The sequence below is a fragment of the Babesia microti genome, chromosome III (assembly GCF_000691945.2).
Source record: "Babesia microti strain RI chromosome III, complete genome".
In the NCBI taxonomy this organism is placed as follows: domain Eukaryota; phylum Apicomplexa; class Aconoidasida; order Piroplasmida; family Babesiidae; genus Babesia; species Babesia microti.
This window is the reverse complement of record NC_027207.2, coordinates 76,669-103,379: the sequence shown is the minus strand read 5'-3', so window position 1 is coordinate 103,379 and position 26,711 is coordinate 76,669. Positions and strand designations below refer to the sequence as shown.

At 33.7% G+C, this 26,711-nt stretch overlaps 13 protein-coding genes across 13 annotated transcripts; 6 read left to right on the top strand and 7 right to left on the bottom strand.

Moving 5' to 3' along the window:
• Positions 1 to 16: 16 nt before the first annotated feature.
• BMR1_03g00268 (hypothetical protein) lies at positions 17 to 781 on the top strand (the record flags this gene model as incomplete). The annotated part of the gene is made up of 1 exon (XM_021481809.1): positions 17 to 781. The coding sequence occupies one exon, from the start codon at positions 17 to 19 to the stop codon at positions 779 to 781; it is 765 nt and encodes a 254-aa protein (XP_021338405.1).
• A 431-nt stretch (positions 782 to 1,212) lies between these two features.
• On the top strand, positions 1,213 to 1,851 carry BMR1_03g00267 (hypothetical protein; the record flags this gene model as incomplete). Its single annotated transcript, XM_021481808.1, has 1 exon — positions 1,213 to 1,851. One exon carries the CDS (start codon positions 1,213 to 1,215, stop codon positions 1,849 to 1,851), a length of 639 nt encoding a protein of 212 aa, XP_021338404.1.
• A 23-nt stretch (positions 1,852 to 1,874) lies between these two features.
• On the top strand, positions 1,875 to 3,397 carry BMR1_03g00266 (hypothetical protein; the record flags this gene model as incomplete). The annotated part of the gene is made up of 2 exons (XM_012793211.2): positions 1,875 to 1,918; positions 1,939 to 3,397. 2 exons carry the CDS (start codon positions 1,875 to 1,877, stop codon positions 3,395 to 3,397), a joined length of 1,503 nt encoding a protein of 500 aa, XP_012648665.2.
• A 566-nt stretch (positions 3,398 to 3,963) lies between these two features.
• On the bottom strand, positions 3,964 to 4,972 carry BMR1_03g00265 (protein phosphatase 2 (formerly 2A), catalytic subunit; the record flags this gene model as incomplete). Its single annotated transcript, XM_012793210.1, has 4 exons — positions 3,964 to 4,339; positions 4,362 to 4,584; positions 4,606 to 4,716; positions 4,738 to 4,972. The coding sequence occupies 4 exons, from the start codon at positions 4,970 to 4,972 to the stop codon at positions 3,964 to 3,966; spliced, it is 945 nt and encodes a 314-aa protein (XP_012648664.1).
• Positions 4,973 to 5,351: 379 nt separating this feature from the next.
• Positions 5,352 to 6,509, bottom strand: BMR1_03g00260 (hypothetical protein; the record flags this gene model as incomplete). The annotated part of the gene is made up of 1 exon (XM_012793209.1): positions 5,352 to 6,509. The coding sequence occupies one exon, from the start codon at positions 6,507 to 6,509 to the stop codon at positions 5,352 to 5,354; it is 1,158 nt and encodes a 385-aa protein (XP_012648663.1).
• A 3,579-nt stretch (positions 6,510 to 10,088) lies between these two features.
• On the top strand, positions 10,089 to 13,079 carry BMR1_03g00255 (BMN2 family; the record flags this gene model as incomplete). Its single annotated transcript, XM_012793208.1, has 1 exon — positions 10,089 to 13,079. One exon carries the CDS (start codon positions 10,089 to 10,091, stop codon positions 13,077 to 13,079), a length of 2,991 nt encoding a protein of 996 aa, XP_012648662.1.
• Positions 13,080 to 14,666: 1,587 nt separating this feature from the next.
• On the bottom strand, positions 14,667 to 17,253 carry BMR1_03g00250 (DNA mismatch repair protein MSH2; the record flags this gene model as incomplete). The annotated part of the gene is given in 8 exon segments (XM_021481807.1): positions 14,667 to 14,804; positions 14,827 to 14,975; positions 14,996 to 15,095; positions 15,116 to 15,230; positions 15,252 to 15,367; positions 15,388 to 16,544; positions 16,564 to 16,788; positions 16,809 to 17,253. The coding sequence occupies 8 exon segments, from the start codon at positions 17,251 to 17,253 to the stop codon at positions 14,667 to 14,669; spliced, it is 2,445 nt and encodes an 814-aa protein (XP_021338403.1).
• Positions 17,254 to 17,511: 258 nt separating this feature from the next.
• On the bottom strand, positions 17,512 to 19,860 carry BMR1_03g00245 (hypothetical protein; the record flags this gene model as incomplete). The annotated part of the gene is made up of 1 exon (XM_012793206.1): positions 17,512 to 19,860. The coding sequence occupies one exon, from the start codon at positions 19,858 to 19,860 to the stop codon at positions 17,512 to 17,514; it is 2,349 nt and encodes a 782-aa protein (XP_012648660.1).
• A 54-nt stretch (positions 19,861 to 19,914) lies between these two features.
• On the bottom strand, positions 19,915 to 22,059 carry BMR1_03g00240 (glycyl-tRNA synthetase; the record flags this gene model as incomplete). The annotated part of the gene is made up of 2 exons (XM_021481806.1): positions 19,915 to 21,868; positions 21,890 to 22,059. 2 exons carry the CDS (start codon positions 22,057 to 22,059, stop codon positions 19,915 to 19,917), a joined length of 2,124 nt encoding a protein of 707 aa, XP_021338402.1.
• On the bottom strand, positions 22,457 to 22,788 carry BMR1_03g00235 (small nuclear ribonucleoprotein D2; the record flags this gene model as incomplete). The annotated part of the gene is made up of 2 exons (XM_012793204.1): positions 22,457 to 22,627; positions 22,648 to 22,788. 2 exons carry the CDS (start codon positions 22,786 to 22,788, stop codon positions 22,457 to 22,459), a joined length of 312 nt encoding a protein of 103 aa, XP_012648658.1.
• On the top strand, positions 22,862 to 24,160 carry BMR1_03g00230 (DDX47, RRP3, ATP-dependent RNA helicase DDX47/RRP3; the record flags this gene model as incomplete). The annotated part of the gene is made up of 5 exons (XM_021481804.1): positions 22,862 to 23,377; positions 23,398 to 23,752; positions 23,773 to 23,944; positions 23,968 to 24,087; positions 24,109 to 24,160. The coding sequence occupies 5 exons, from the start codon at positions 22,862 to 22,864 to the stop codon at positions 24,158 to 24,160; spliced, it is 1,215 nt and encodes a 404-aa protein (XP_021338401.1).
• Positions 24,227 to 25,420, bottom strand: BMR1_03g00225 (protein kinase A; the record flags this gene model as incomplete). The annotated part of the gene is made up of 1 exon (XM_012793202.1): positions 24,227 to 25,420. The coding sequence occupies one exon, from the start codon at positions 25,418 to 25,420 to the stop codon at positions 24,227 to 24,229; it is 1,194 nt and encodes a 397-aa protein (XP_012648656.1).
• BMR1_03g00220 (conserved Plasmodium membrane protein, unknown function) lies at positions 25,836 to 26,394 on the top strand (the record flags this gene model as incomplete). The annotated part of the gene is made up of 7 exons (XM_021481803.1): positions 25,836 to 25,872; positions 25,893 to 25,897; positions 25,920 to 26,036; positions 26,057 to 26,116; positions 26,137 to 26,276; positions 26,298 to 26,343; positions 26,368 to 26,394. 7 exons carry the CDS (start codon positions 25,836 to 25,838, stop codon positions 26,392 to 26,394), a joined length of 432 nt encoding a protein of 143 aa, XP_021338400.1.

Genomic DNA, 26,711 nt, shown 5'->3' with positions numbered 1-26,711 from the left:
ATCAAGCACAATATATATGGGGACGGTAAAACTTGAGCTAAGTCATCGAGTCGTTACCAAGTGTCTAGCACATGCTATTAAGTATTCCGGGTGCCAGGTGTATGGGTTATTACTGGCTGATAGATCTCCTAGCGCCAACTTACGCTTCAATCATGTACAATGTCTAGACATCTTTCCCATATCTCATACTCGCTTACTATTACCAATATTACACATAGCAGATGTTTTGTTCGACACTTCATCGGATTACTCGAATGAACTTTTGTTTGAGGATGACAAATCGCCTTTGTACTTTCACCCATACCCAGAACTTGAACATTTGAACTCTTCTGATCCTCCCATTAGCGGCCCTAAAGCCAACTATTTCTATTGGGACAACAACACTCGCATCTCAGCTAACCAAAAATCTATTTTCAGACACTATTCGAACAAGTTTTCCGTAGAATCTCAGTTGGAAAGTCGTATGTTTGACGATACGCGGGTCGTAGCCATTTATAGTACTGGGCAGTCAGTGATGACGTTTGAAAACGGAAATGAGGGTATAGCTAGGTTTAAAGATTTTACCCATTTCTCAAGCCTACCCCTAATCACAATAGATCTGGCAACAGATTCACTGGGTTGCATGTTTAAGGCACAGCCAGGGTCTGGCATAGAAATTGTGCTTAGTGACATTGATAAAATAACTACCAATGTTTTAGAAATGTTGGAGACTAGGGGGTATCGCAAGATGAGAGATTTGGATTGTCATTTGGAGGTTTATGGTCCGGAGGAGCTCATTTAGCCTCACATTTTGACAATTTTTATCTCAATTTTTGTAAATATAACAGTTTACTTGTAGCATATCAGTCTGTTCATACAAGAATGTGAATAGGCTCCTATGGGTTGTACCTCGGCGTGATAATCATTTAACATTGATAGAATTTTAAGTTAAGATAAAACTAGAAATGGGCAAACTAAATTTGGGGTTAAAGTATAGGTTGAGATTCCATCACATGTAAGATATACATAGTGAAAAAATTTGCAATCTAAGGGATGTGAAATAATAACTGGGGACAGCGGCAGCTGGCTCCAATAAGATGTGCTAGATAACAATATAATGATGTGAAAGACTAAACATAGGCAGATGTTGAGAGTTATGATACGTTTATAATATATAAATGGCTATTGTAGAGCACTATAATATTGCGGTGTGAATGAAATGAAGTTTTGATTATGGGTGAAAATGGAAGTAACGATAATAACAAAAACGTATCATTGTTCGACCATATTGATATTTTGCATGTACATCAACTAGCTACGAGAATCACAATTCCGATCCTTTGTATATATTTGTTAAATGGAGTGCTGCGGTACGACCAATTTAGCGACTCTTACAAGGATGATTGCTACGCCGAAGTGGTGTTCAGATTCCGAATCAGTACTCTATTTTTGATCTTTTTGGGATACTTCACGCCATATCTCACCACGCATGTCTTTAGTGGCGGTGTAGAGTTGAGCTATCTGTCACTTATTACGCTTATAATAACGACATTTCATTGGCTTGACGGGGCGGGACTGAAATTAGAACATTTTTATGTCACATTTGCATTGGTACTAATTGTATTTCATCCCTACTTATATGGACCAATTTCCCTGGGGCACATCCATGACAGTCTATACATCCAGTGTGCTGTTGTCACCCTGCTTACGTCCACTGCAGTTTTATTCTCATCATTAACACTACTCACAGATAGGTTGGATTTTTTTTGGAAGGTCCCTATCCCATTCTATATCATCAACTACCTAACAATGATGTTGTCATCATTGACTAATTTGTTGCCCATCACCCGTCCTGCCATCCGGTGCAACTGACAACCCACTACGAAAGTTTGGAAATGGTTGAGGTCGGGTATAGTGATTCGGATAATGAAGTACCCGAGTAAGTGTTTGGTAATTCAGTTCCGTTGAATTTAGTAGGCAGGGGGGGCTCAGCGATAAGCTTGTAAAGAACGAGGTTGATTCATTGGAGTCCCCTAGGTTTGGTATTACTCGAGGCCAGTCACAAGATTCATTTACTACTCAATGTTCGACGCCTAGAGCTCACGATAAACATTCTCAGTTGTGCAATCATAATCATCATACGTCCGTGGGTTTTGGTATACCCGAATGTGAATTAGATGATTGCGTCGACCCATTCGATAAAATAATGTCGCAGAACATGCGGTTTGAGCAATTAAACAAATTTCCTGAAGTTCTAATTAGTGATCATCAACAGTGGAATAGCTTTATTCATACATTACCTCCGTCATTTAATAATATAACTCCTACTACTAAACCATTGGTACATCAGTCACAGCCACAACCGCATCTTGGACAAATTAGTCAATTAAAAGGTGAAATGAATCAATTTATCCCCTTTAGTGCCTCAGATTATCCTATATTCACTAGTGCAATTGATCGAAACTGGGATAGCCTGCTCAATCTATCCACCCCTGCACGAACAGATACCAATAGTAATAATAATATGTTTAAATGGTGGTGCAATGATCAACAATTTGAGCCACATGCTCAGAGTGGCCAAATTGGCCAACATAATATGAATAGTTTTAATCGAGACAACGGTACTACCACGCTTAAGAAATTAAAGCCGCGAAATGAAAAAAACACGACCGATATTGGCGTGAACACTGACATCACATCTATTGCCATGGACAGTAGTGAAAATCGCCTGAAAATAATGACCCAGCTAAATGAACAGTATCAACAGCGCGTAAAACACATAATTACACAAAATGATGATATAGATGGAGTTCCAAATGACTTAGTCGATGAGGAAGGAAAGGAATTTGTAGCTGCAGTGAGAGAGCATTTGATTAAAGTGCATCAACAAATGGAAGCCCTAATGTTGGACAATTTGAAATTTAGGGGCAAAATTGATAAATCTGCCGCTTTTTTTGATACTTTATATGAAACAATTACCGTGCTTAAGGAACAAACCAACTCTCTAGTACAGGAAAATTCCAAACTGGCTATAGAACTCAAGATCGCAAGACAAGACAAAGCTTATGCTGTTGAGTATTGTAAGAGCTCAAATGAAGCACTAAAGCAGACTAGCTTGGAGAAGGATAAGATATTAGCTGAATTTAACAACATTGCCAACTCAAAGGTAGTTTTAGAAAAGGAATTCAAGGAGACTATTTACAACATGCAGAGCATGAAGAGCAAGCTTGTCGAGTGGCAATCAAAGGTGAATAACGCTTCGCCCCAAAAAAAATCTGTCAGATTTTTAGAGCACTCTGATTTTCACATTGCTCCGCAATCGCACCCCATCTCCACTTCATCGCATACCACAACTCCAACCGTTTGCAAGTCTGTCCAGGAACAGTTACAATCTTACCAACTTAACTGTGGCAATTAGTTATTTTTATTTGTATTGTCAATTGAATTCTAATTTTAAAAAACAACTTCCCATAATTTGGTAATTATTGTTAACAACTTAATCGTTTTAACGACAATCAATCATTCGTATATTTGTAGGATATATTTTGTATTGAATATATTTTAGTGACTAATTAGTGATGTATGGTTATCAAAATCGTTGGTTGTGGATTATACTAACATTCAATAGGATCTGTTATATAGTTTTGAGGATTTGGGAATTATGTACTGTTAGTCTAGAGATCGTTAACTGATTAACTGTCAATTTAAATAACTAAAAATGATTACCGATTCATCACTAATTAATAATTATGAACAATGTTGTATTATTATACTCTATGAAATAGCATCATTTTCAATTGCAATTATTTATTTGCCATCATAATTATCTATAAATGTTATTTTATTAATCATAAATTGCCAAATACAATAGTGATTAATAAATAGAGATGAATATGGTAAAAACTCTATTAGCTAATGTAAATTTATAATATTACGATTAACTATAATTCAATAATAACACAAGCGATTGAGCATTTGCAAATATTATAAAAAATAGTCGGGAATTTTCTTAGTAATATTGAGCGATCCTCTCTCCAGCGAAGGATCAAACTGAGTGAATTGAAAGCCAAAAGATTCGTCCACATCCATAATCGCCGCCTTATTCCCACACCTATAGCAATAATTTGGGGCTGAAAACAGGGTTAATACATTGCAATCCTGAGACCAACTATACCCCTCCATTACAAGCTGGTGAGCACGTACAATAACTTGCAATCCGTTTGTGTGGTTAAAGGCGTTGGATATATCATAACCAAAAGTGAAACCAGCACCTCGAGGGCTTAGCCCCCAGCCAGTACGCTCTTCCGGATCTGACCAAAGCAAATCGCACATAGGACCCTCATGTGGAATCTCTTGAATACTAAATGTGCAGTTGAATTTACCGATTAAGTTTTCTTACATGATCCAAAGTATCAATGCTGGGGCTCAGCCCTGCATGTGGACAAAAAATGCGATCCTCAATTATGGCACTCAATGGTAAATAATCAAACATATCAGTAAAGTATCTCCATACATTTGAATTGCCATATTTACGCAAACATTCATCGTAGAAACCATACACTTGGGTGATTTGTCTACATTCATGATTTCCCCGTATTATACAAACTGGATTAATTTGTTAGTTACCCCTGTCACTATAACGAACTTTTAATGCTACAATAAGAGAAACAGATTCAACAGAATAATATCCCCTATCCACATAATCTCCCAGAAATAAATAATTAGTCTCCGGCGAGGCTGCATAAACATATTACTCACATCCTGCAATATTAAACAGTTCCTTTAAGTCGTAGAATTGGCCATGAATGTCACCAACCACGGTAACTGGGGTGCGAACTAAATGGACGTTACTTTCTTGCAACAATATCGATTTAGCCGCATTACAAAGCTCCTGAACTGCACACTCTGAAAGGAATTTGCCGTCCAAAAGTGTTGAAATTGATTTGTCTAGAGAGAGGATTGATGATGCGATATTTGTTATGCTGGATTCCATAGACTCCCCCACTCACACACCCACCTACTTTAGTATATTAATTGATCTAAAACCTAGTTATTAGCTATCCAAATTTATATGATCGTATAAATAATTGATATAGCTGCGCATTAAATAAGCGTAACTTTGTCATATATATAGTTGTGAAAAATAATATGATTCACCCTAGTATTTACCAAATAGCAGGCTAATAAAGGCTCACAAATCCAAAATCTAAATTTAAAATAGTGTATTGGTCCAGATCATACTATAATATTAGACATCCATGGGTAGGGACAGTGACTAGCTATTACTATGACTAATGGTAGATTGTATGAATCAGTAATTACTGGTAATAACATATCTTATGAGTTATAACCATTTCCGTAGTCACGGACAATTATTTTGAAAGTTGAACGTAGATAGTGGAACAAGCATTCCCGATAGCCATGAAAAAGATATAAATAAAGGTGTTAAATTCGTAAGCTTGGGACTTGTTCCCTTTGGTAGTTCCAGAAATACAGGCAAAGGAACTGCCGACTGAATATCCATGGAGCATCCCGCTAAAGGTTATAGCGGATGATATGTACAATGGGGTGACTTCAAAAAAGTTCGTTTGTGCCGCAATTAACAATGCTGGAATACGCAACAAATTAATGGGCCATAAGATAAATTTGAAAGCAAAACTTTTGTCAGAAAGGGGGACGATTCCACTAATCAATGCACCTAACGCCGCGTAGAAGGCATTTAAAATGATGGTTGAGAGGATTTCATCTTCCGGAAGTTTTAGTTCATATGGGATTATGCTTGGGATGAAGATAGATTCAATCAGGATCGAGAAGGCTACCAGTCCAGATGCAACGTAAGTGTTCATCATGTCCTTTATAACATCAAAAAGTGAGTTAGAATTGGACCCGTCATCTACTCTGCCATTTTTATCTTTTACATCAGCAATAACCGAAGATTTGACGTATATTATAAAAATTATAGAAAAAACCAATCCAAAAAGCACGGGAAACGAGTGCATCTTGAACAGAATTTCCGAGCGTTTTGAATCATCATAATCCTCAGGATTGTATGAGATGTAATGGTATACTATAGAACAAACAAGGTTGGCTAGTTGGATGCCGAAAACGTAAGCAGTTGTGCTAATCGGATTAATTGAGGAGGCTGAAGAAATGACCGTAGTGGAAATTACCCCGAAAAGCATTCCCCCAATGCCAATGGATACAATATATGTGATATAACATGTTTTGTTAATTAATATGGAATAGAGTGAGAAGGCGTAAGCGGGTGGTACCATGGTAATGGCCAAAAAACAGATGTAATCCCGATATTTCTCGGCACTTATAACGCAAATAATGGAGGAAACAAGTGTTCCCGCTACTATCGCAGTCAGGTATGCCGTCTGTGGTAAATGTCCCACTTCAAAGTGATCAGAAAGTAGCGTATGCAATGACACCAACAAGGGAATAAATGCGCCCCCTATCGCCGATATCACAGAAAACATAAAATAGGCTAGTGGGCAGGAGCCCAAAATTGATTTTAGAAAAGACATAGCAGTGGTGCCCCACATGCAAGAATTACTTGATTCTAATTTATCCCCCACCAATACTATAACCCACTCAGTGAATCATAATTAATACTTACAATTAGTTACTACCAATTTTTGTGCCTTGAATTATTGTTAATAGAGATAAGTTACATTGATTGGTTGTCGTCGTGTCAACTAATCATTAGATTTGATAAATCATGTTTTAATGCATCAATATATTGATATAAAGTCTAGGTTTTCCACTGTGTAACCAAGCATTTGGTTATTTACTTTCTTAAAACTATAGCTTTGTGTGGAATCTCATGCATGTGACTTTATATATGCGCACTAGCTGATGAATGATACAATATGTACATTGAATATTAGTACTTTTTTGTGAATGGGATTTTCTGTACATTTATTAGATAATTTTTATTTGTTCGTAATGCCTGTAAATTTAATGTTTATATGTATATTTGTGTGAATAATTTTGCCTCTAGTGAATCATCTAATTGGCATCATTCCCCATAAGTTTAGGCCAAGAATTTACGCTTGGTGCATATTCTTATATTTTATCCTTTATCTATACCTCTCACTATTATGCAATTGGTGTTTTGTGCCAGTGTGGTATTGGATATCGTATCCGTTCGTGTTGTTGGGTATATGATTGAGAATTATAAACTAAGAATACTTATACAACAATCTATTCAAGTTAGGCCTAGGAGTTAATGTACTTTGGAGTCTTATGGTAGAGTAGATAAGCAAGGGAGATAATAATAAAAGTGTAAATAATATTATTGTACTCAATTTATTCTAAAAATTACCTCAAATACTATCCAAATTATTGAGTGAAGATTTAAAAAATGAAATATACTCTGGCATACGAAATTTATTTTGGGTTTTAACCTACCAATCACTGGATCAATTATCATCAGAATCTTTTGAATAATATTGGATATTGTTATTATATAAGTTTACAATCCATCAATTTTTATTACAACTTGATATTTTACAATTTTATCCTTGTGTTATTATTATAACGGTAGAAAATACCATAGATGATCATAAATATAATTAGTTGTTGCCAAAATAGTTATCATACATGTTTAATAATTTCTTACTGCAACCGACTATTTTCGAATCTGCACATTTTCCTGTGAATTTTATACTGTTAAAATTTAATTATTTTCAATTTACTTCACTTCTCTTTATTTTATTTAGATAATAGAATTTATTCTTATATTTTCCCATCATCTTTTAAAATGTGCAATTGACACTTATCCATCTAATATTTACGAGATAGTTAGTTCATTCTCCTAAATATCACCTTTCTTTTTGGTCGCCAAGTATCTTGCAAAGTTGAATTTTGTTTGTAACTCCTGATTGATTCTGTTTGACCAATCATTCATTGAATAAATTTATAGTTCGTGCAATGAACATATTTCTGTGTTATCAAATAGATTTGCATTTCGTATGAAAGGAAGTTTTTTAATATATTCCAATTGGTATTATGTATTGAAGATGAAGTCTTTAATAAATTTTATCATAATAATTCCATTTGATTGGCTCATTCATGTATTGAGTAACCGATGGCATATGTTACTGCATTTTCATCGTTAGACAATTTTTAATCATTTTAAAAACACTATAATTTTATATATTGCAATATTTTATTATAACATGTACACGCACAATTACATCTACATAAAGTCACTAGCCTTATTATTATACTTAGTTTGTTAACAAAAATCGAATCGAGTGGATCGCTGCAACAACATAAAAACGATTATTATAAAACGAAGTTAGATAACAAAATTTACAATCGTACAACAACTATTATTATTATGGGACAAATGATATATATTAAATAAATACAAAAAACGGGCTTTGTTGAATCGCAATCACCAATAATTACACATTAACTAAGGATATAAAAATAACACTGAATTTGATCAGTCCATCTAATAGTGACACCAATAATACTATTAAACTAGATTCTTACATGCTGGAATAGTTGATAATAAATATTTTGTTTTCGTTTTACGTAGTGTTCTGTAAACCATAATAAGATGAATTTGTGCATTCAAATAAAATTGAAAGCATTTGATTTCTACACTCATAATTAAGCATTAACAGATCTTTTCCCAAAATGTAATTTTATATAATTAATCCTTATATGAGAAATGATAAATTTGATCCATACTAATTAAGTCAATAATAGAAGTATAAAATTGCAATGACACTACTAAACAAAATATCGGGATACTATTAATTTAAATTTAGACACATTATTAGGAATACCAAACAATATTGGTGATAATATGAATTATACATATTATAACATATAAATAAATTTTGATGATAGAAGATTAAACTTAATTCGTCATCATCTATCCGAGAGAATCAATGCTTATGGAGGTGGCCATGCAAATTAACAAATAAACTTGTTTCAGAAACAACATTGCAAATAAAAGGTCCAAAAAACATAATAAAATCTTCACTGTATAAAAAACAATAACAAAAATTCAAATTTATAACAACAACTGTAGAAATCAGGAAATCTATCTTCATCATGACTTGCGATTGTAAATAGATAATGTGACCGTAATTGCATTGATTCATCTGATGGAGACATCCATTTGTTATATAATAATTTTATTGTAAATATAACTGAAGTTATTCCCTAAATTGATACAGAATACCGAAAATAATCATCTGATCATAATATATATATATCACTTAACACAGAATAAATATAATGCCTACCATATATTCAATTATAACATTAGCTTCAATAATTATTAATGTCAGAGTGTCGGAATAATATAATTATTTAATTAGTATGTGCGAAATGCAATAATATATGGCCCCTTATGTCATAATATGTTCGTGCTAATATCTTGTATTCACAAATCTAGTAATGACTGATATATATATTACGAATGCGTTGTTATTACGATATGAAATTAATGGCTAGGTGATGATTTGCAGGGTTATGTTATTGTATGGTACCTCAAATGTATATTGATCTGTTTAATTTAGTGATGATAATATTAAGCATCAATAATAACATATATTACGATTAAATCTACAATGAATATAGGCCTTCAATTATTAGTGATATTATAACACAATAATGGTAAAATTGATCAATATATCATTTTGTATGCCTAACGTAAAGTGAGTACATTTTATACATAACACCATATGATTTATTTACACCAAATAGCTTTAATACCTAATTTGTCGATATTACTACTATTCTTATCTGATCTAATGATGGATTTTAACACATGGTTAATTGTTCTACAGCACTTGCCCCAGTGATTGGCACTCATGGTGCACAACGGCCATAGAATGGAAAAAACCTTGTGCGCTATCATTACAAAAATATAATACTGATTATGTATTTGTGACAGATTTTATCATTATTTTTGTACTTTACACACGAAATCAGTGTAAAGAACAATTTTTGGTATCTATAAAATGAAACAATCATACTAACATAAATAACAAATGAAACCAATTCAACTGTTTCTACTAATCATTCTATTGATATCAAATTTTATATACACCTTTGGTACGGATGGTGTCGAGAATTCAATGAACCCTAACGATAATATATCGCATTCAGGACATCTTGATGTGACTACATATACAGATAATTCATCACCTGAACATAATTTGTATGAGAATTTTGGGGATAAGAAGACATTTTCAATTCCATCTTCATCTTCTTCTCCATATATGAGAACCCAATACAATATGATACAATATAATATAGATGATGAATTAAAAACAGAACTTAACTATCCAAATGTCATATGCTCTATTAGATTTGATGAAAATACATTAAATTTTGATCGTTCAATGTTACCAAATGTGCATGTCACGAGCGTCAAGTTATTTACTCTATGCAATCAACCACTTTTATTTAGTTTTAGTACTAATGATTGTCGCATTTATTGTTATTTATTTGATAAGGAAAAAAATAAATGGATTAATTATGGTAGAAAATCTAATTTGGGTGGTGATGATAAATTTATTGAGGATGAGAATGGGGTTTCATATTGTTATTCTGATGGCATTAATTTTAAGATTTATCTTGACAAAGTATCATCTTCAATATCTATTCCAATCGATCCAACTACTAAGCCATCAAATATGGATATCGAAGTTACATTATTGTCCCCAAATTTACCATCTAATGATGCGAATGGAGTCGATGAAGTTGATTCAAATTTAACAATATATATTTTTCCATCCAATTTCAATTATACCCCTAAAAGAAAATACGCCATCTTTTCCTTCTCCATTGATCAATATATCGATTCATTAAAATATCCTAGTAGTATTGATTTTATGCAATTCAATGGTAAGACTATTAAGTTTGACAATAAAAATTTGAAATTACATCCTAGTCCCTTAAAGGATATAAATCTGTTTGTTTGTACTAGCAATCATCCGTTCTTACTCATGTTTATGACCCAAAATCAGCGTATATATTATTATACACTGGACGAAAACACCAAATTATGGTTAAATTGTGCGTTAAAATATCAAGATGAGGCGATAGCACCACGAACGGATCGTGCTGGTAATATTTATTATACAATACTAGCTCCAAGCCTAATCAACAATGTAAATGAAATAATTCAAGAAAAATGCAGTGGATGTTATCAGGGAGAATATAAAATCCCAGAAGATCCAATTATACAAATTTCATTAAATATCCGTGAAAATTTAACACAAGAAGAAGAATCTTTAATGCAGTCTGAAAATTTGGAAGATGAACTAAACAAACAAAGACCAAATACATCGAACATGATTAAATCTACACTTATACTTAAACCATTAAAAACAATGCATTCTGATGGGACAACATTTACACTTTGTTTATACCACACTGGATTATTTGACAAATTTCAATACCCCAATAAAATAAATTCCATGATATTTAATGATCAATTAATTAGATTTGACAAAGCAGTCTTGATTCACAACCCATTAAGTTTCATAATGCTATATACTCATCTTAATAAGTATCCACTGATTATAATTATGGTGACTGTTGACCGTCGTTATTATTATTACGCTCGAGATACTAGCTCGGATAAGTGGAAAACTTACAAATTAAAATATCCATCAGAAAAAGCAGTGATGATAGAAGAAGATGATAAGACTATATATTACATTGGGGCTTTATCGGGAATAATACGAGATCTTGAAGAAACTAAAAATATGCCTCGTAAAGCCACGCTGAAATTGCCAGGAAACACCTCAGAAATTGAGCCTTTAAAAGTCAATATGACCGAATTTAAAGAATCGTTGGATGAGAATAGTTTAGATAGGAACTATAAGACGGGGGATGAGTATAATTATACAACAATTATGTTGAATGTGGATTCTATCGGCGTTTCTGATGTAAATGAAAATTTCTTAGTTTATGTATATACTATTGATGATTTTATTGAATTGAAATACCCAAATAAGATAGATTCTATAGTGTTTAATGGGAATTCTCTTGTATTTGACAATGGAATTTTATATTTAGACCCCATTGATGAAATTCACTTGTATACTTCTTACAATCTATATCCTCTACTAATTACAATAATGTTTGACGCTTATTACTACTTTTATACATTAGACAACAGTACTAATAAATGGAAAAATTATATTTTAAGGCGACAACCTTCACATTTAGAAATTCTCCCAGCCTTTGATTTCAATAAAAATCCTTATTATAATAAGTTTTATAACGACAATGTTGAGCTTTTGTTTGAGTTAGATGCCTTATTACCTAAAGATTTAGACCGCGATATGCAATCAGAATCTATTAAAGATGAAAAACCACATATAGAAATCAATATAATAGAACATACAAGACAGCATAGTGAGGATCTATGTAAAAGGATGCGTAATGAGGATACTAACTTCACTAAAAAATCAATGTTTGCATTTCCATCCAATGAAGAAGAGAAGTATAGCGAAACTGGTTACTTTTATATGATCTCCTTTATTCCCCCAGAGGAGCATTCTAGATTTTTGACATCTCCAGTGAAAATTAACACTATTAGACTAGAAGACCAAATAGCCGAATTTGATGAAACTGCCATATTACCTTTTCGGCGGACCACCTTTATTATGTTGTACACATGCTTTCGAGGACATATATTACTAATTCGACTGGATGCGGGTATCTATTCTTATTTTTATGCATTGGATTCAAATAAAAATAAATGGACAAACTATGAATTAAAAGTACCTAAAGGCGGTGAAGCGCTAACTGACATTAATAAAGTAAAATACTACCGGTCAAAATCAATTTTATTTGAAAAAGAACTGGACATCATCTCGAAAATTACATGTGATTCAACTTGCAAATCAGAAAACCCAAACCGTCAAAGCAGTGTTTTGATTGTCAACTTAAAAGTGAATGATGATTTTTATGATATAATGCACTACCCCATTCGTTCACTTTGGCGTCTAGCATTACAGTTTTCCAAATATCTAATTTTTTTAATCTATGTATTAATTATGATTGCGGCGCTATCGGCATGTTTCCTATACAAACACTTTCGACGCGTATAGTAATGTTGTTATATTATCATTTGTATGTAAAATTATCTTAATACAAAGGAACATAGTAAATGCATTAAACATAAATTGACAATGGCTATATTTATATATGCTTAATATTACTTAAATTTTCACTCAAATATTAGTCTATTATCATTATAAAATAAAAACATATAATACTTTCTAATATAGTTTGGGGAACTGGCTCTTAGAAGATTGATTGATTTTTTATGGGAGATTCTGATTTAATATGGTATACCACAACAATGAGTGTTATACAAAAATGATACATAATTTCAAGCAAAGGTTTATAGTCTAGTGAGATGTATCTCTATTGGTTCTGACATTTTTCTACAGAATTTTCACCAATAATTACTTAACATAACTGTGTTTGATACCCTAACTCTTTCTAATATATGGTGCCGGCTAATATTATTGTTTTTTAGCTGAGCAAAAAATCAGTTATTCACATTGTACTTAGTTTAATTTATGGGAACGCAATAATTTTGTGCAAAGATTTACCTTCTACGTATACACTTTTTGTTTTAGGTGTGCTTAGGTGATAGATTTTATTATCTTTCTGAGATGTTTAGATGATAAATACATTCATGTGAAGGAGTGGGATTTCTGATAATGACCCACTCTCCATTCCATTTTTTATCTTATGAAGATTCACTATAAATAATAATGTTTTAGATTCAGGGAGTTTGTGCCGTTTTTGGATTATATGTCTTCTTTAATGTGACATATATGATTTTAGAGTTTGTGATGATCCCTTGTTGATGTTTCTTCTTGTTTGTAACTTATTATTTTTGAACTTTCTCTTCATCTCAGCCGGTCACTGTTTAAATAAAATGTACTCAAACTATAATTTTACATATAACAAACAATAAACAAGATAACTCCAATTTAGATTAGATGGAAAATTATGTAGCTTAAATTGACATTATAAGAAGACCTAACATCATACGAATCTCATTCAAATGATACATGATCAATTTTGTTAAAGTAGGTTTCTATAAGTATGGTATATTTGAAGTTGATTCTGTAGTATGAGATGGATAAAAACATTGAAATATGTTTTTATCATCAGTATATTAGCATTACCTTCTGAATTAAAACTAATATACAACTAATTTTAATTTCAATAAAATATCATCTAATTGTCATTAACTAGTTTATGAAATAATTATCCAATATTGTTTAAACAAAGGTCAAGATTTATTATGTACTCTGAATTATTTTTGGGAAAAATTTAAACCATATTATATGAAATAATATGTGCATTTTATAAAATTTCAAAGATGAAATAATTTTCACGTTACAGAATTTTTTCATTGGGCGCTTAAAAAATGTTCAACTTGATGCCAACAAAAGATATCTGTGGTAAATTTTCTCTCAAAGCAAAACTTTCATTCACAGAATCCAATCTTTTAGACCCTAAGTTTTGGATTAAAATTGAGGAAGCTCTAGAATATGATATTTTTTAGAACGTAACATACGGGGAATTATATGGTATGTAATGATACAAATTAAGATATGGCCATAAATTACACCATCAATTTTTTTGACTTTGAGATGCCATACAACCACCAGTCATCATTTTAAAGTATTAAAAATTGAAACATGTGATATAAACCCACAGAAAGCGGAAAAATCTTGAGTTTTAAAGCCTTCATTTAAGATATTAGTGCCGCCTTCCAGCATTGCCAATTTAATTCTTGCGTTGTCAACAACCTAATTTTGAAACTAAATTTACCTCCTGTGGCATTTTAACCATCTCTGCGATATTAATCCCATATGATAAATTTGATGAACCCTCACAAACATTGTATGTGAAGGTGATGATTGTGGTTGTGTTTGACATATTGGTAACGCCCATATTTTTGTTTATTACACATTTCTTTTCTGAATTACTACAAAATTACTGTTAGAAAGATTACTTAATTCATGGAAATGAGTTGCACATAGAACAAATGCTTCATTTTTGATCAAATGATCTAGAATCCCCCATGCAATGCCGAACCCCTATATTATATAGATTGTACCTCAAAGGTAGAAGTACCTCTACCCAATTCATCAATAATAACCAAAGAATCTCTATCTGCCACCTTTAGGATCGCAGATGCTTCCACCATTTCTGCCATGAATGTTGACAATCCCCTTAATAAACATCATTCTTGCCTCTGTTGAATATCAGATGCCCCTACTCGACATAGTACCTTTTTGAACACAGATAAGGTGGCTCTATTGCAGGGTACGAATGATCCTATCTGAGCCATACAACAAATTAATCCAATCTAAATCAATTCCAATTAACTTGTCTAATCAGAGTGGATTTCCCTCCCATGTTGGGCCCAGTAATAATATGAACTCTTCTATCCCTGTCAATCCTAATGTCGTTTGAAACAAATGATCCATGATCTATATTAATTTCTACTAATGGATGCCTTGATTGCACCAGATCTATGATTCCACCGGAAACCATATTAGGACGAACATATCTGCCAACTGAGGTTGTTACTAATGTTGCAAACCCCAATAATATATCTAGCTTGGAAATTATGCCACTAAATCTCTCTACTAATATCCAGTAAGACGATGCCACTTTTAGTGCTTTAATAGAAATTTCCTTCTGTATCATATCATGTTGGTTGGTTAGTTTTGAAACATCTTTGCACAAATTCCGTAGGGCTTCTGTTGTAAATAGAAATTCTGTTTTATTATGCTTAACTTGTTCAATACCACTCTTCTCCATTTTACTTTGAATTATCGGATAATCCTTTTTCTTCACCCTAAATAGATATATATAATCATTGCAATTTATCAATTTAATAATATCATCTGTATGTTTATCATTACAAATATTAGCCTTTATTTGTTCCGGGAATAACTCTTTGATCATTTTATTTTTTAAATAAACTATATGATCATACGCGCATTTCCTTTTAACTTCAATGTCATGTAAATCAGGGTGGAGCATTGGATTTAATACATAATTCCCCATTGCAGCTTGGGTGAAATCCACAGTTTGTTCAACTAACAATTGATATTGCTTAAATCTACCAACGATTTCAATTAAGGGGTTTGTAAAATAACTTTCAATGACCTCTTTATGATCACCAATATAGTTTACAAGTATGCAATTTAATAAATGTTCTGTTGCTCCAATACACTCATACAATCTATACACATCTTCAAATGATAGCAATTGGCTAGAATTTTTCCTAACAATGATCTCATCAGAATCCATCAATTTCATCTTAACAATTATAGAGTCAAGGTCTGGCACTTTTCTTAGGAACTGTGCTTGAATTAGACGGCAACAACACGGATCATTAGCAAATGATTCCACGACATCATGTCGCTGCGAAATTTCCTTTATAGATGTTAGAGGTTGCGAAATCCACCGATATAAGCGTCTTGAACCAATTAGTGTTCTACAATTATTTAACAAGTTGTATAGGCTCGGACCGTCTATTTAAAATTTACTTACTTTTATTAAAAATATTAAGAGCAGAAAATGAAGCTTTATCTAAACACATATAATCTTCTATGTAGTATGCTGAAAGACTGAATTTGTTGTTGTAAAACGGTGACATTGTTAGGTTTAGATGGGTAACCAGCTTGTATACACTCATTTGAATTAAATAACTATCAAATTCCTTACATAAGCTCGCCAGCATTCCTTGTGAAACTAATAAACGACTGAAACTTCTTTCTAAATCAATGCAAACTTGCCAAAAATATTCCATTGTCCCATCAAATTATCTTGATACACCTTCTTTACGTTACAAGTTGTGAGTATTTGATCTATGCGTTTAAATGTTATTATGTCACTTGAAACAGATATTAAACATGATTCAGGATTGACCTGCAGTATTACAGATTCTAGAACTGTGAAATGCTCATTATCTAATGCTTCTGCAATTTGAAACCTGAAATTTAGGGTGTCACAAATGCATAATCCCATAGAATAGTGACATTTTGACTTGAATTGGATGGCCACTGATATTATACATGATCTGTTGTAATCTTGTTGCACATGTTTATAATTTACATTTTGTTTTTCAGATGTGTGTAAATTTATATTTTCATTAGAATAGTCACTTTCAGTAATTACTGCATGTATATCAAAAAAGGAAGAATCTGTATGGTCAAAATGTTTGGTATCAACTCCACACATACTCACCAACTAAACTATTTTATGGTATAGGGCTATAATAATGTATAAACTTGACTTTAAGTACATTATACTTCCAATGTAAAATGTTTGGAATATTTACAATTCTACGGATATTATTATTCAATTAACCTGAGAATCACATATAGGCTGGAATTAATACATAAATTATAGTCCGCGTAATTGGACTACCGACCCATGAACAACAACAATAGTCGTTTTTAGAATTAAACGGAGCAAAACTAGTAAATTAATGCACAATTAATGTGTAGATTTCGCAGCTTTACACTTGAATTTATTCAAGTTGTTGATGTTTTTTTTAAGCATTTTTTGGAAATTGTCAATTGCTTTCTGCTTTAATACATTTCTCAAATCTCCTCTATCAGTTTCGCACAAAAGATTCGACGGCTTTAATAGTATTTTATCTAATTTCAGCTTTCTGACAGACTTATTATCAGCATTTCCTCTTGAAACAATGCAATCAATGGCTTCATCAATATCTTTATTCGTGGTATCGACTGATTCTTGTCGAGTATTTAACTTGAATTCCAGGAAATCCATCAATTCCAACCGTTCCTCAGATAAATCATTGGCAAATAAAATCGTATTTTCCCTCTTACTATCCCTTCTACCCATGCATTTGTTGGCAGCATCTGCATTACCACCATAAACTTCACCATCGTCATCAATCAATTCATCAGATTCATATTCATACCCAGAATCTTCCTCACTGGATTCAAAATCACTCAAATGGTAATCATTTTCCAGGCCATTTCTAACTTTCTTAATGGCATATTTCCTCTTAATCAATCCCTTATTAATTTTCTCCCTTATAATCATTAACCTTTTCAGCCTCTCTTCATCTTCCTCATTCATATCCGCATAAAAACGCTGCCTGGCTAGGTCTTCATCATCGGGATTTAGATTATCGGCGGTTGTTAAGAAGTCGGCCAACTCCTCAAAATTATCATCTGATGAAAATCCCTCAGAATCTGATGAGGCTTCTAATCTATTCTTACGCAATAACTTAATTTTTTTTCTATCTTCAGGGTCTGAAAGATTTTCATCTTCACTTTCTTCTGCTTCATAATCGAACATTTTGTTCAAGAACTCCAACCTCTTTCTCTTCTCAGTTTTGGTCATTAGTTTTTGTGAATGCTTCTGATTTTTAACATCGATAATATTGTTTTCTTCATTCCTTTCGATTCTATTAATGAGTTTCCTGTCATCTCTAATAGAGTTGTTGCTAAGTGGCTCATATAGATCTATTTTTACAATCTCATATCCATCTTCTTCTTTGTGATCAACCTCTTTTTCATAATCACTATCGTTATTTACATCATCATTGCTATACCCACCATATCCATCATCTTCAACCGTATCATTATTATTTTCTCTGTCATTATTTGATTCATTGCTGTTGTTTGAGAAGTTGAGAGACATTTTGGAAGGTCTCCTAAATATATCATCATGATCGTCACTATCTATCTCATTTCTACAGCTACTTCCATTATTATATGTCAAATGATTAACAACTTGAACTCTATCGTCAGATAAATGCTCATCTTCGTCTGGAACATAATCTTTACTATACTTCACATCATCATTATGTATTTCTCCTGAATCATTTGAGTTCAAATAGTCTAATTCTTCTAGAACTTTTTTTTTCGATTTAAAATTAAAGGAATCGCCTTCAATACCCATATTACCTTTTAATGCAGTATCATTCCGACTTTGTGAGTTGTTAAATAACTCAATAAGTCTCATCTCTCCGTTAACTGCATTTACTGGGACTTTGGGTTGTAAATTGAACGTGCATTGGATGTGATTTTGTACCTTCTTTCCCAAATTCCTGCCGTTAGATTGTGTTGATTGACTTGTAATAATTACTTGATCCTTTACAACATTGCTTTTACTTGTTGCAATATTTATTGATATTTCCTTATGTTTAAGCTTGATGTACGATTTAAGTATGGAAGGTTGAGATTTCCATGGCTCAGATTTGAGTTCCTTAGATAATTCATCCCATGAGCTTTTATACTTATCCATTTCCCAAGGAGATTGGTTTACAGTGTAGTTAATTGTTTCTGAATTATCTGGTAAAATCAATCCAAACTTCACAGCCTCCTGATACCGATTCTTTGCCTGCAACTTCTGCTGTTCACTCGGAAATTGCAGTTTATAATAATACATTTCATTCTCTTGACTTGCATATTTAGGTTTCTTTATGTAAACCAAAGGCAAATCTCCAACTTCTATCCTCTCCTCATTCATGCGATTAAATTGTGAATGGTCTGGGTTACTCCATTTTGGCCCATTGCCAAAAAGCTTTCCTGCAGATTCAAGTAGTTCATATAATCTTAGTGATTGCGATTTTTTCTTTATAAGTCTTTGGTGTGTTAGTTCATCCAGTGCCGTTTTAACCTTTTCAGATCCAGGAACGTTACTAATTTTTTTGTTAATTCTCAAATGGCTAAATTGTTCAATAGCATCCCATCCTTGATACTCATGTGTATAATTGTTATCGAGAACATTAACGTTGTCATCACTATCCACTACATTAATAACGGATTCTTCCTTTTCGAACAAAACATCACCTTCGCTAAACATTTTAATATAAAACTAAAATTAAAGGTTAATAAGATGCAAAAGTAATCATGATTATCAAACGGTAACAAGTGGGTGTGTGCGTGTAACGTCCTCCCAGCTGATCGACCCACTAACACAATCATGCACTATCCCTCCAGTAGAAGCGATGTCTACTCTGACTTGCGACATTGATTCTCTCTCCCTAATTGTAACGGTGCCATCTTCCAAAGTCTTAAAATCAATTGTTATTGCATAAGGAATTCCAATTTCATCAGTCCTAGCATATCTGCGTCCAATTGATGCACCGGTAGTATCAATCTTATATGATACACCACTTTTGGATAATATAGTAGCTAACTTTTCTATAAGTTGATCAAATCTTGGATCGTTGAATATAGGAAGTATTGAACATTTAATTGGTGCGATTTTCGCCGGTATTGCCAAATATATTCTTTCATCATTGTCAGCATCTCCTTGTCTATGGGTTAATACATGTTCTAGTACGCAATAAATAAGTCTTCCAATACCATAAGAAGGTTCAATAACAGAAGGCGTGATCAATTCCTCATATTCTTTAACTAATACTTTATGAAATTGTACCATATCTCTAGTAATATGATATACGTTTTCGCCTATACTTAATTCATATTTCCCGCATTCGTTAAGCTTATCATCAATTTCTTTATATTTTTGCTCCGTTAGTTGGTTTAATTTTTCACAAATTTCCTGTCCCTTTTCCTTGAAAATTTTTCCTACTATAGCCTTATTAATTGTGGGTTTAATGACATCTACAATTATAGGATCATCCAATTTAATGTGAGCTTTCAAAGGTACTTTTGAGTGTTTTTCATGGGATGTCAAATCGTAGGCCATTCTATCAGCATGACCAACTACCTCAATCCATCCATATGATGTTAAAATTTCACAATCCCAACAATCACACGCATAATGTGCCATTTCATTATCCATATGCTGTCTAAATCTGATGCCACTGGGGTTTATACCACACGAAGTTAAGAATTTGTATGTTTTAGCCATGAAATAACCCAGTGCCTTATTATCAATTATACCACATTCTATAGCTCTAGCAACTGGCATTTGCTCAACAATACCTTGTGTCTGATTGAATTTGGATAATAATGGTAGGACTGTATCCTTGAATTTATCATAATTTCTGTGAGATTTTTCCTTCGGATTGACAAAATATTCAATTTCAGCCATCGTGAATTCACGTACCCTTAACAATCCATTTCTTGGAGATATTTCATTTCTAAAGCCTAATCCAATTTGGGCAGCAGCAAAGGGTAATTTACCTCCATTATATTCGATAAGTCTATTGAAATTAGTAAATATTCCCTGAGCAGTTTCTGGTCTCAAAAAACCAGTGCATAAATCCTTGGATTTATTAAACAAACCACTTGGCCCTATTTGCACTTCAAACATCAAATTAAATGGGAAAGGATGTGATAGCTTGTTTGCGGAAGGTGAAATTATTTCATATTTATTCATAATTTCAGCCAGCTCTTCAGCAGATAAATTACCCACTGTGACCAGCAATTGCTCCAATTCTTCATATGTTGCCTGTTCAAATTTCTTAATATTAGCTGGGAAATTTACAATTTCTTTAGTTTTTGACCCAAGAAATTTTGAAATTATATCAGAAATATATGAATCTGCCCGAAAACATTCCATAGTAACCTCATCTTTTACCATTAGATCGGTGAATTTTCCAACGTGACCTGAGGCCTTTAATACATTATATGGAGTCAAACAAGCAGTTGATATCTCAAACATTTCGTCATGTATTATGAAAAACTCCCGCCAAAACTTCTCGATTTCATTTTTTAAAGCACATCCAGGTGGTCCGTAATCGTATAATCCAGATGTACCTCCATATATTTCAAACGAACTGATGTAAAAAAACCTTTTTTTTAATAACTGACATAATCGCTCCTTATTCCCTAAAATACGTTTTTTAAGAGCTTCCTGATCAATAGCACTATTATTTAGCATATTTTGACGGTTATCTCTGGATGATATTGATACTTACACGGAATCGGAGGTTATTTTGCGTTTAATTATTGGAAATTTTGAGTGATATTGAGACAAATAAAATAGATTCTGCAGAGAATTGTTTGTAAAAGTGCACTTAAGAGCTATACAAATGTTCAAGTGGGAATGATGCAAGTAGAAGATTTGTGAAACGATCAATGATAGCATAACATAGGTAGTATCACATCTAAAAGCTAATCATTCGCACGCATTCACTTATTAATTATTTGTATTTGTGTTTTTAATTTTGAAATAATCAAAACTTATACAATAATTAATTATAGTGTCCATCAACTAGGCCCCCGAATCATTGCTTCGCTATACCCTAGCAACATGTGCATCAAATATATCAAATTTTTCGAATTAAATGATACAGCATCCAATAAATTCCCACCAAATACTCTAGTAGATATTAAATATCGAGCAATTTTACTAAACACTAAATCAAATAGTTTTATTAACCATCTAATTAGGAATTTTATATAATTATCAACAAATGTGATATAATCTCAAATTAAAATGGAGAGTTTATTATCCATTACGGACAAATCTATAGTGTATAGTGTCACTTAGGATTTCGAAGTACCACGATTACAGAATCTCCACGCAAAAACATTTTGGAAATGAACCTATCCTTGTTGACAAACTTTTGTTTCCCGCCCCCCGAACTTTTTACAGTCCACATTTCTCTGGCATCAACTAGAATCATGTTACAATGGCGATCGAAAGCTTTTACCTACATAAGTCATCAGTTACCCTTGCTAGAATCTTCCTGTTGTTCCTGCAGTTGATTAGCACTTGGGAATTGTCCATAACGCATTCTGCAATGAGAGACAGGGGCCCTTCTGTGGGATTGTCCTTGTTGATCGTCGTAGGATCAAGGTCTGTGTCAGCCATTGCATTAATGTCGATCTGGTGTATATATAAAGATACCCCAGATGAGAGTGGATTTCTAATGTAGTTGACTAACATGAATAAGACTTTTGCCGAATTGGGAATTTGTCCCGAGCTTTGCGAGGCATGCGAATCACTCGGTTGGAAAACTCCAACTGCAATACAAATTGCAACTATACCCCCTGCGCTGGAGGGTCGTGACATTATCGGATTGGCAGAAACAGGATCTGGTAAAACCGCAGCTTTCGTATTGCCAGTATTGCAGTCATTGCTAGAAACACCGAGTAGATTATTTTGTGTCGCACTTGCACCCACTAGGGAGTTATGTGCTCAAATTTCGGAACAATTTAAAGCTTTGGGCGCAAATATCGCATTAGAAGTGGCTACAATTTTGGGAGGATTGGATATGAATTCACAGGCAATGGCTCTATCTAAACGTCCGCATGTGATTGTAGCATCGCCTGGCCGATTGTCTGATCACATCGAGAATACCAAGGGCTTCTTCCTCAAGTCTTCCAAGTTTCTAATACTAGATGAGGCAGATCGTATACTGTCAATGGATTTTGATGATGCTCTTAATAACATAATAAAAGTCAGTAGCTTGTTATTTAGGCCATGCCTGAAGAACGGCAAACCTTCCTCTTCTCTGCAACCATGACTAGCAAAGTATCAAAGTTACAAAAGGCATCACTGAAGAATCCCGTTAGATACGAAATAGGTGGGAAATACGACACAGTATCTGGTCTAGAACAAAATTTTTACCTGTGCCCCTTTAAGTATAAATGGACTGTCATCACTTTACTGGTGGAAAAGTTTACCAGTTGTGTCACGATTGTTTTTTGCAATACATGTTCTACGGCTAGAAAACTATCGTTTTACCTCGACAATTTAACCCACAAAACTACGTGCTTACATGGGAAAATGTCACAACCACTCCGTTTATCCGCACTCAATAACTTCAAAGCAGGTGTCTACAGTGTGACTTAGGTTCGTCAAACATACTGGTGACTACCGAAGTTGGGAGTAGGGGCTTAGATATACCATCTGTAGATCTGGTTGTTAATTTTGACGTCCCACAATCGGGAAAGGATTACATTCATCGAGTGGGAAGGACCGCTAGGGCGGGACGTAGTGGTCAAGCAATTACACTAGTTACGCAGTAATGCTCAACTGGTCACTTAGATATGATGTCGAAGCATTCCAAAGAGTGGAATTTGCGTTGGGTATCAAATTAAAGCCATTTGATGAGTTTAGTGAGGCTCAAATTATGTCAAAACATGAATTGTGTTCTCAGGCCAAGAGGTACCACCACTAATTATGCAGGAAAGCCGAATCTACCGCAGCGGAATCACCACTTAAGCATCGCAAAAAGTGATGCTATACATAACCAATCAGGTGGAAATTTTAAAATTTTTAGTAAAAATTAGCATCTACTGATGTTTCAAAAATCCCTAAAATAACGAGATTGTTCCCTTCTAGAAATAGCTGCCTTGTGTGATAACCAAGTCTCTGGATATTTGTCAAAATTCGCAGTGTCAAACTCAGACCTAATCTTTGGTACAATGGGAGGGTTAATTCGCTTTTGAACTAGTCTTTCCCAGTCTATACCCCTGAAAAATGCATGGTTGTAAATGTATTTACTTGTCAGCCTCTTTCCGCCAAACCTATATCTAGGATCTACCTTTAGTAACCCACGTATGAGACTTTTGGCTTGTATTGGAACAGACGGTGTGAACTTTATATTGTTAGCCAGTGCCAAATTGTATGTATCTAGAGAACTTTTGGAAGTGAAAGGGGGCGTACCCACCAAAAATTCATATAACATAATGCCCATAGACCACCAATCAGTCTCAAAACTGTGTCCAGCGCGCAAAAATACCTCAGGGGCTAGATATTCACTTGTGCCACAAAGAGTGTATGTCTGACCGTAGATTCTTTTTGCAAACCCAAAATCCGCAAGTTTGACATGACCAAACTTATCAACCAATATATTTTCGGGCTTCAAATCCCTATAGATAATGCACTTGTTATGCAAATAATCCATGGCAAGTGTGACTTCTGCGATATAAAACTTCGTGGTCCTAACGCCTAATGTTCCAAATTTACGCAAGTAACTGAACATCTCCCCCCCTGAAATATACTCCATTACGATATACAAATTAACACTGTCTTGGAATGATGTAATGTATTGGACAACAAATGGATGGCTCGTTGAAGCGAGTATATCGCGTTCGTTTTTCACATGGTCCATTTGGTGTTCCTTTATCATCTTAGACTTATGCAAAATCTTTAGTGCAATTGGTGATGATTTTTTCTTCTCATTACTAAGCCTTGCAACACAAACGGTGGCGTATGATCCCTTACCTATTGTGGGACCTAACTCAAAGTTGTTGATGCTAAGTCTGCCGAAAAATTGCATGTTGGACCCATCATGCGTTTTGAAAGTGGTGAAGGGGGAGAACATGGCCAAGCACGAACGTGCTTGGAATTTCTGAAATATTGACCTTAAAAAACCTCCAGAACTCGCACAACCTGCAGCACAGCGATCAGTGCATCCAGCAGTGCTATCCATGCAGTTGTTAGTACCAGACATCATGTCGTGCGGTATGGACAGGTTATAGCAACCTTGGGCCATCTTACATCAACACTGTCAAAATATATTAAGTAAATCAATATAAACTATTGATTCATACCCACCAATTTAGATATTTCAGGCGGATGAATGCGATTTGTAGGCTGTGATTGCATTTCTCGCTGAGCGAGGTGGTTAAGTGGCATGATTCAATTTTCCACCGAAGGGTCAACAAAATCTGTAAACTACATACAACACAATTGCTCATTTTGAATGTGATTAATTGTTTAAAATTTTTCAAAAAACCTTGCAAATATGTAACCGATAATCGTGCACACACGATTAAACTAGGTGCTAGCACATTAATACGGCTAAGGACAACAGTTGCTATGGGGGTATATATATTAGATTCCATCCCTTTACCTATTTTATTATTAACCATGTAACCATTTAATTAGTTGTACATAAATCGTAGTTCATGAATGAAAATAAGGATAAACAGCTCAAACTAAAAGGTACTCGTTCTTTCATGTAGAAGTTGTATGTCTAGATTAATTTATAGGTTGTGCCTAGTCTAGTGCTATTTCTTTTTGTTGATTTATATATAATTGGAGTGTATCTAGTATCTAATAACTGCGATGTAAATCTGAAGGCCTGGCTGCTAGGCTCTTTGTTCCTGGTAACGGACTAGTGACTTAGAGTTTCCCAACCCTAGTGGCATCTCATATGATCAAAAATTTTATTGGATCCACATACGCTGTAGAAATATTGTTATGTAGATATTGTTTGAGCTGATTGCCACTTTGCTAGGATTTATTTGGATGGTATTTGGTTCGGTGCAGCTGAACTTAACAGCGACATGTCAGAGCCAGAGCCCGTTGCTTTGGTGGACCGTTTTCGTTAGCGTCACAACTTTTTGGTAACCACGACTTTGATATAGGTGTTCAGTAGCGGGGATGGTAGTAAGCCTCACAATCGTCAGTTTAGTATGCCATACAAATGTAATCCAGGTATCATTCTACTACAACAACAAGTGACTCACACCGTAATTTTTGTAAAACAAACAAAATGTATGTTAGATAATAATTAAACCTTGGTGACTTAATTTCCGAAAAGATAACACATGCAATTTAGTACATATAGGCGTAATGATAACACTACATGTGTTTGTCTATAGCTATAGTTGCTGAGTCGCGTAATTGTAACCGATTTGCAGAGCTTGGCATTTTAAATACAAATAAACAACAGATATACACAAACATAACTAATAACCCAAATAATTTTTTAATGCAAAAGACAAATCATATTGTTCGCATACACAAAAATGATACTGGATACGTTGAATATGGGGTAG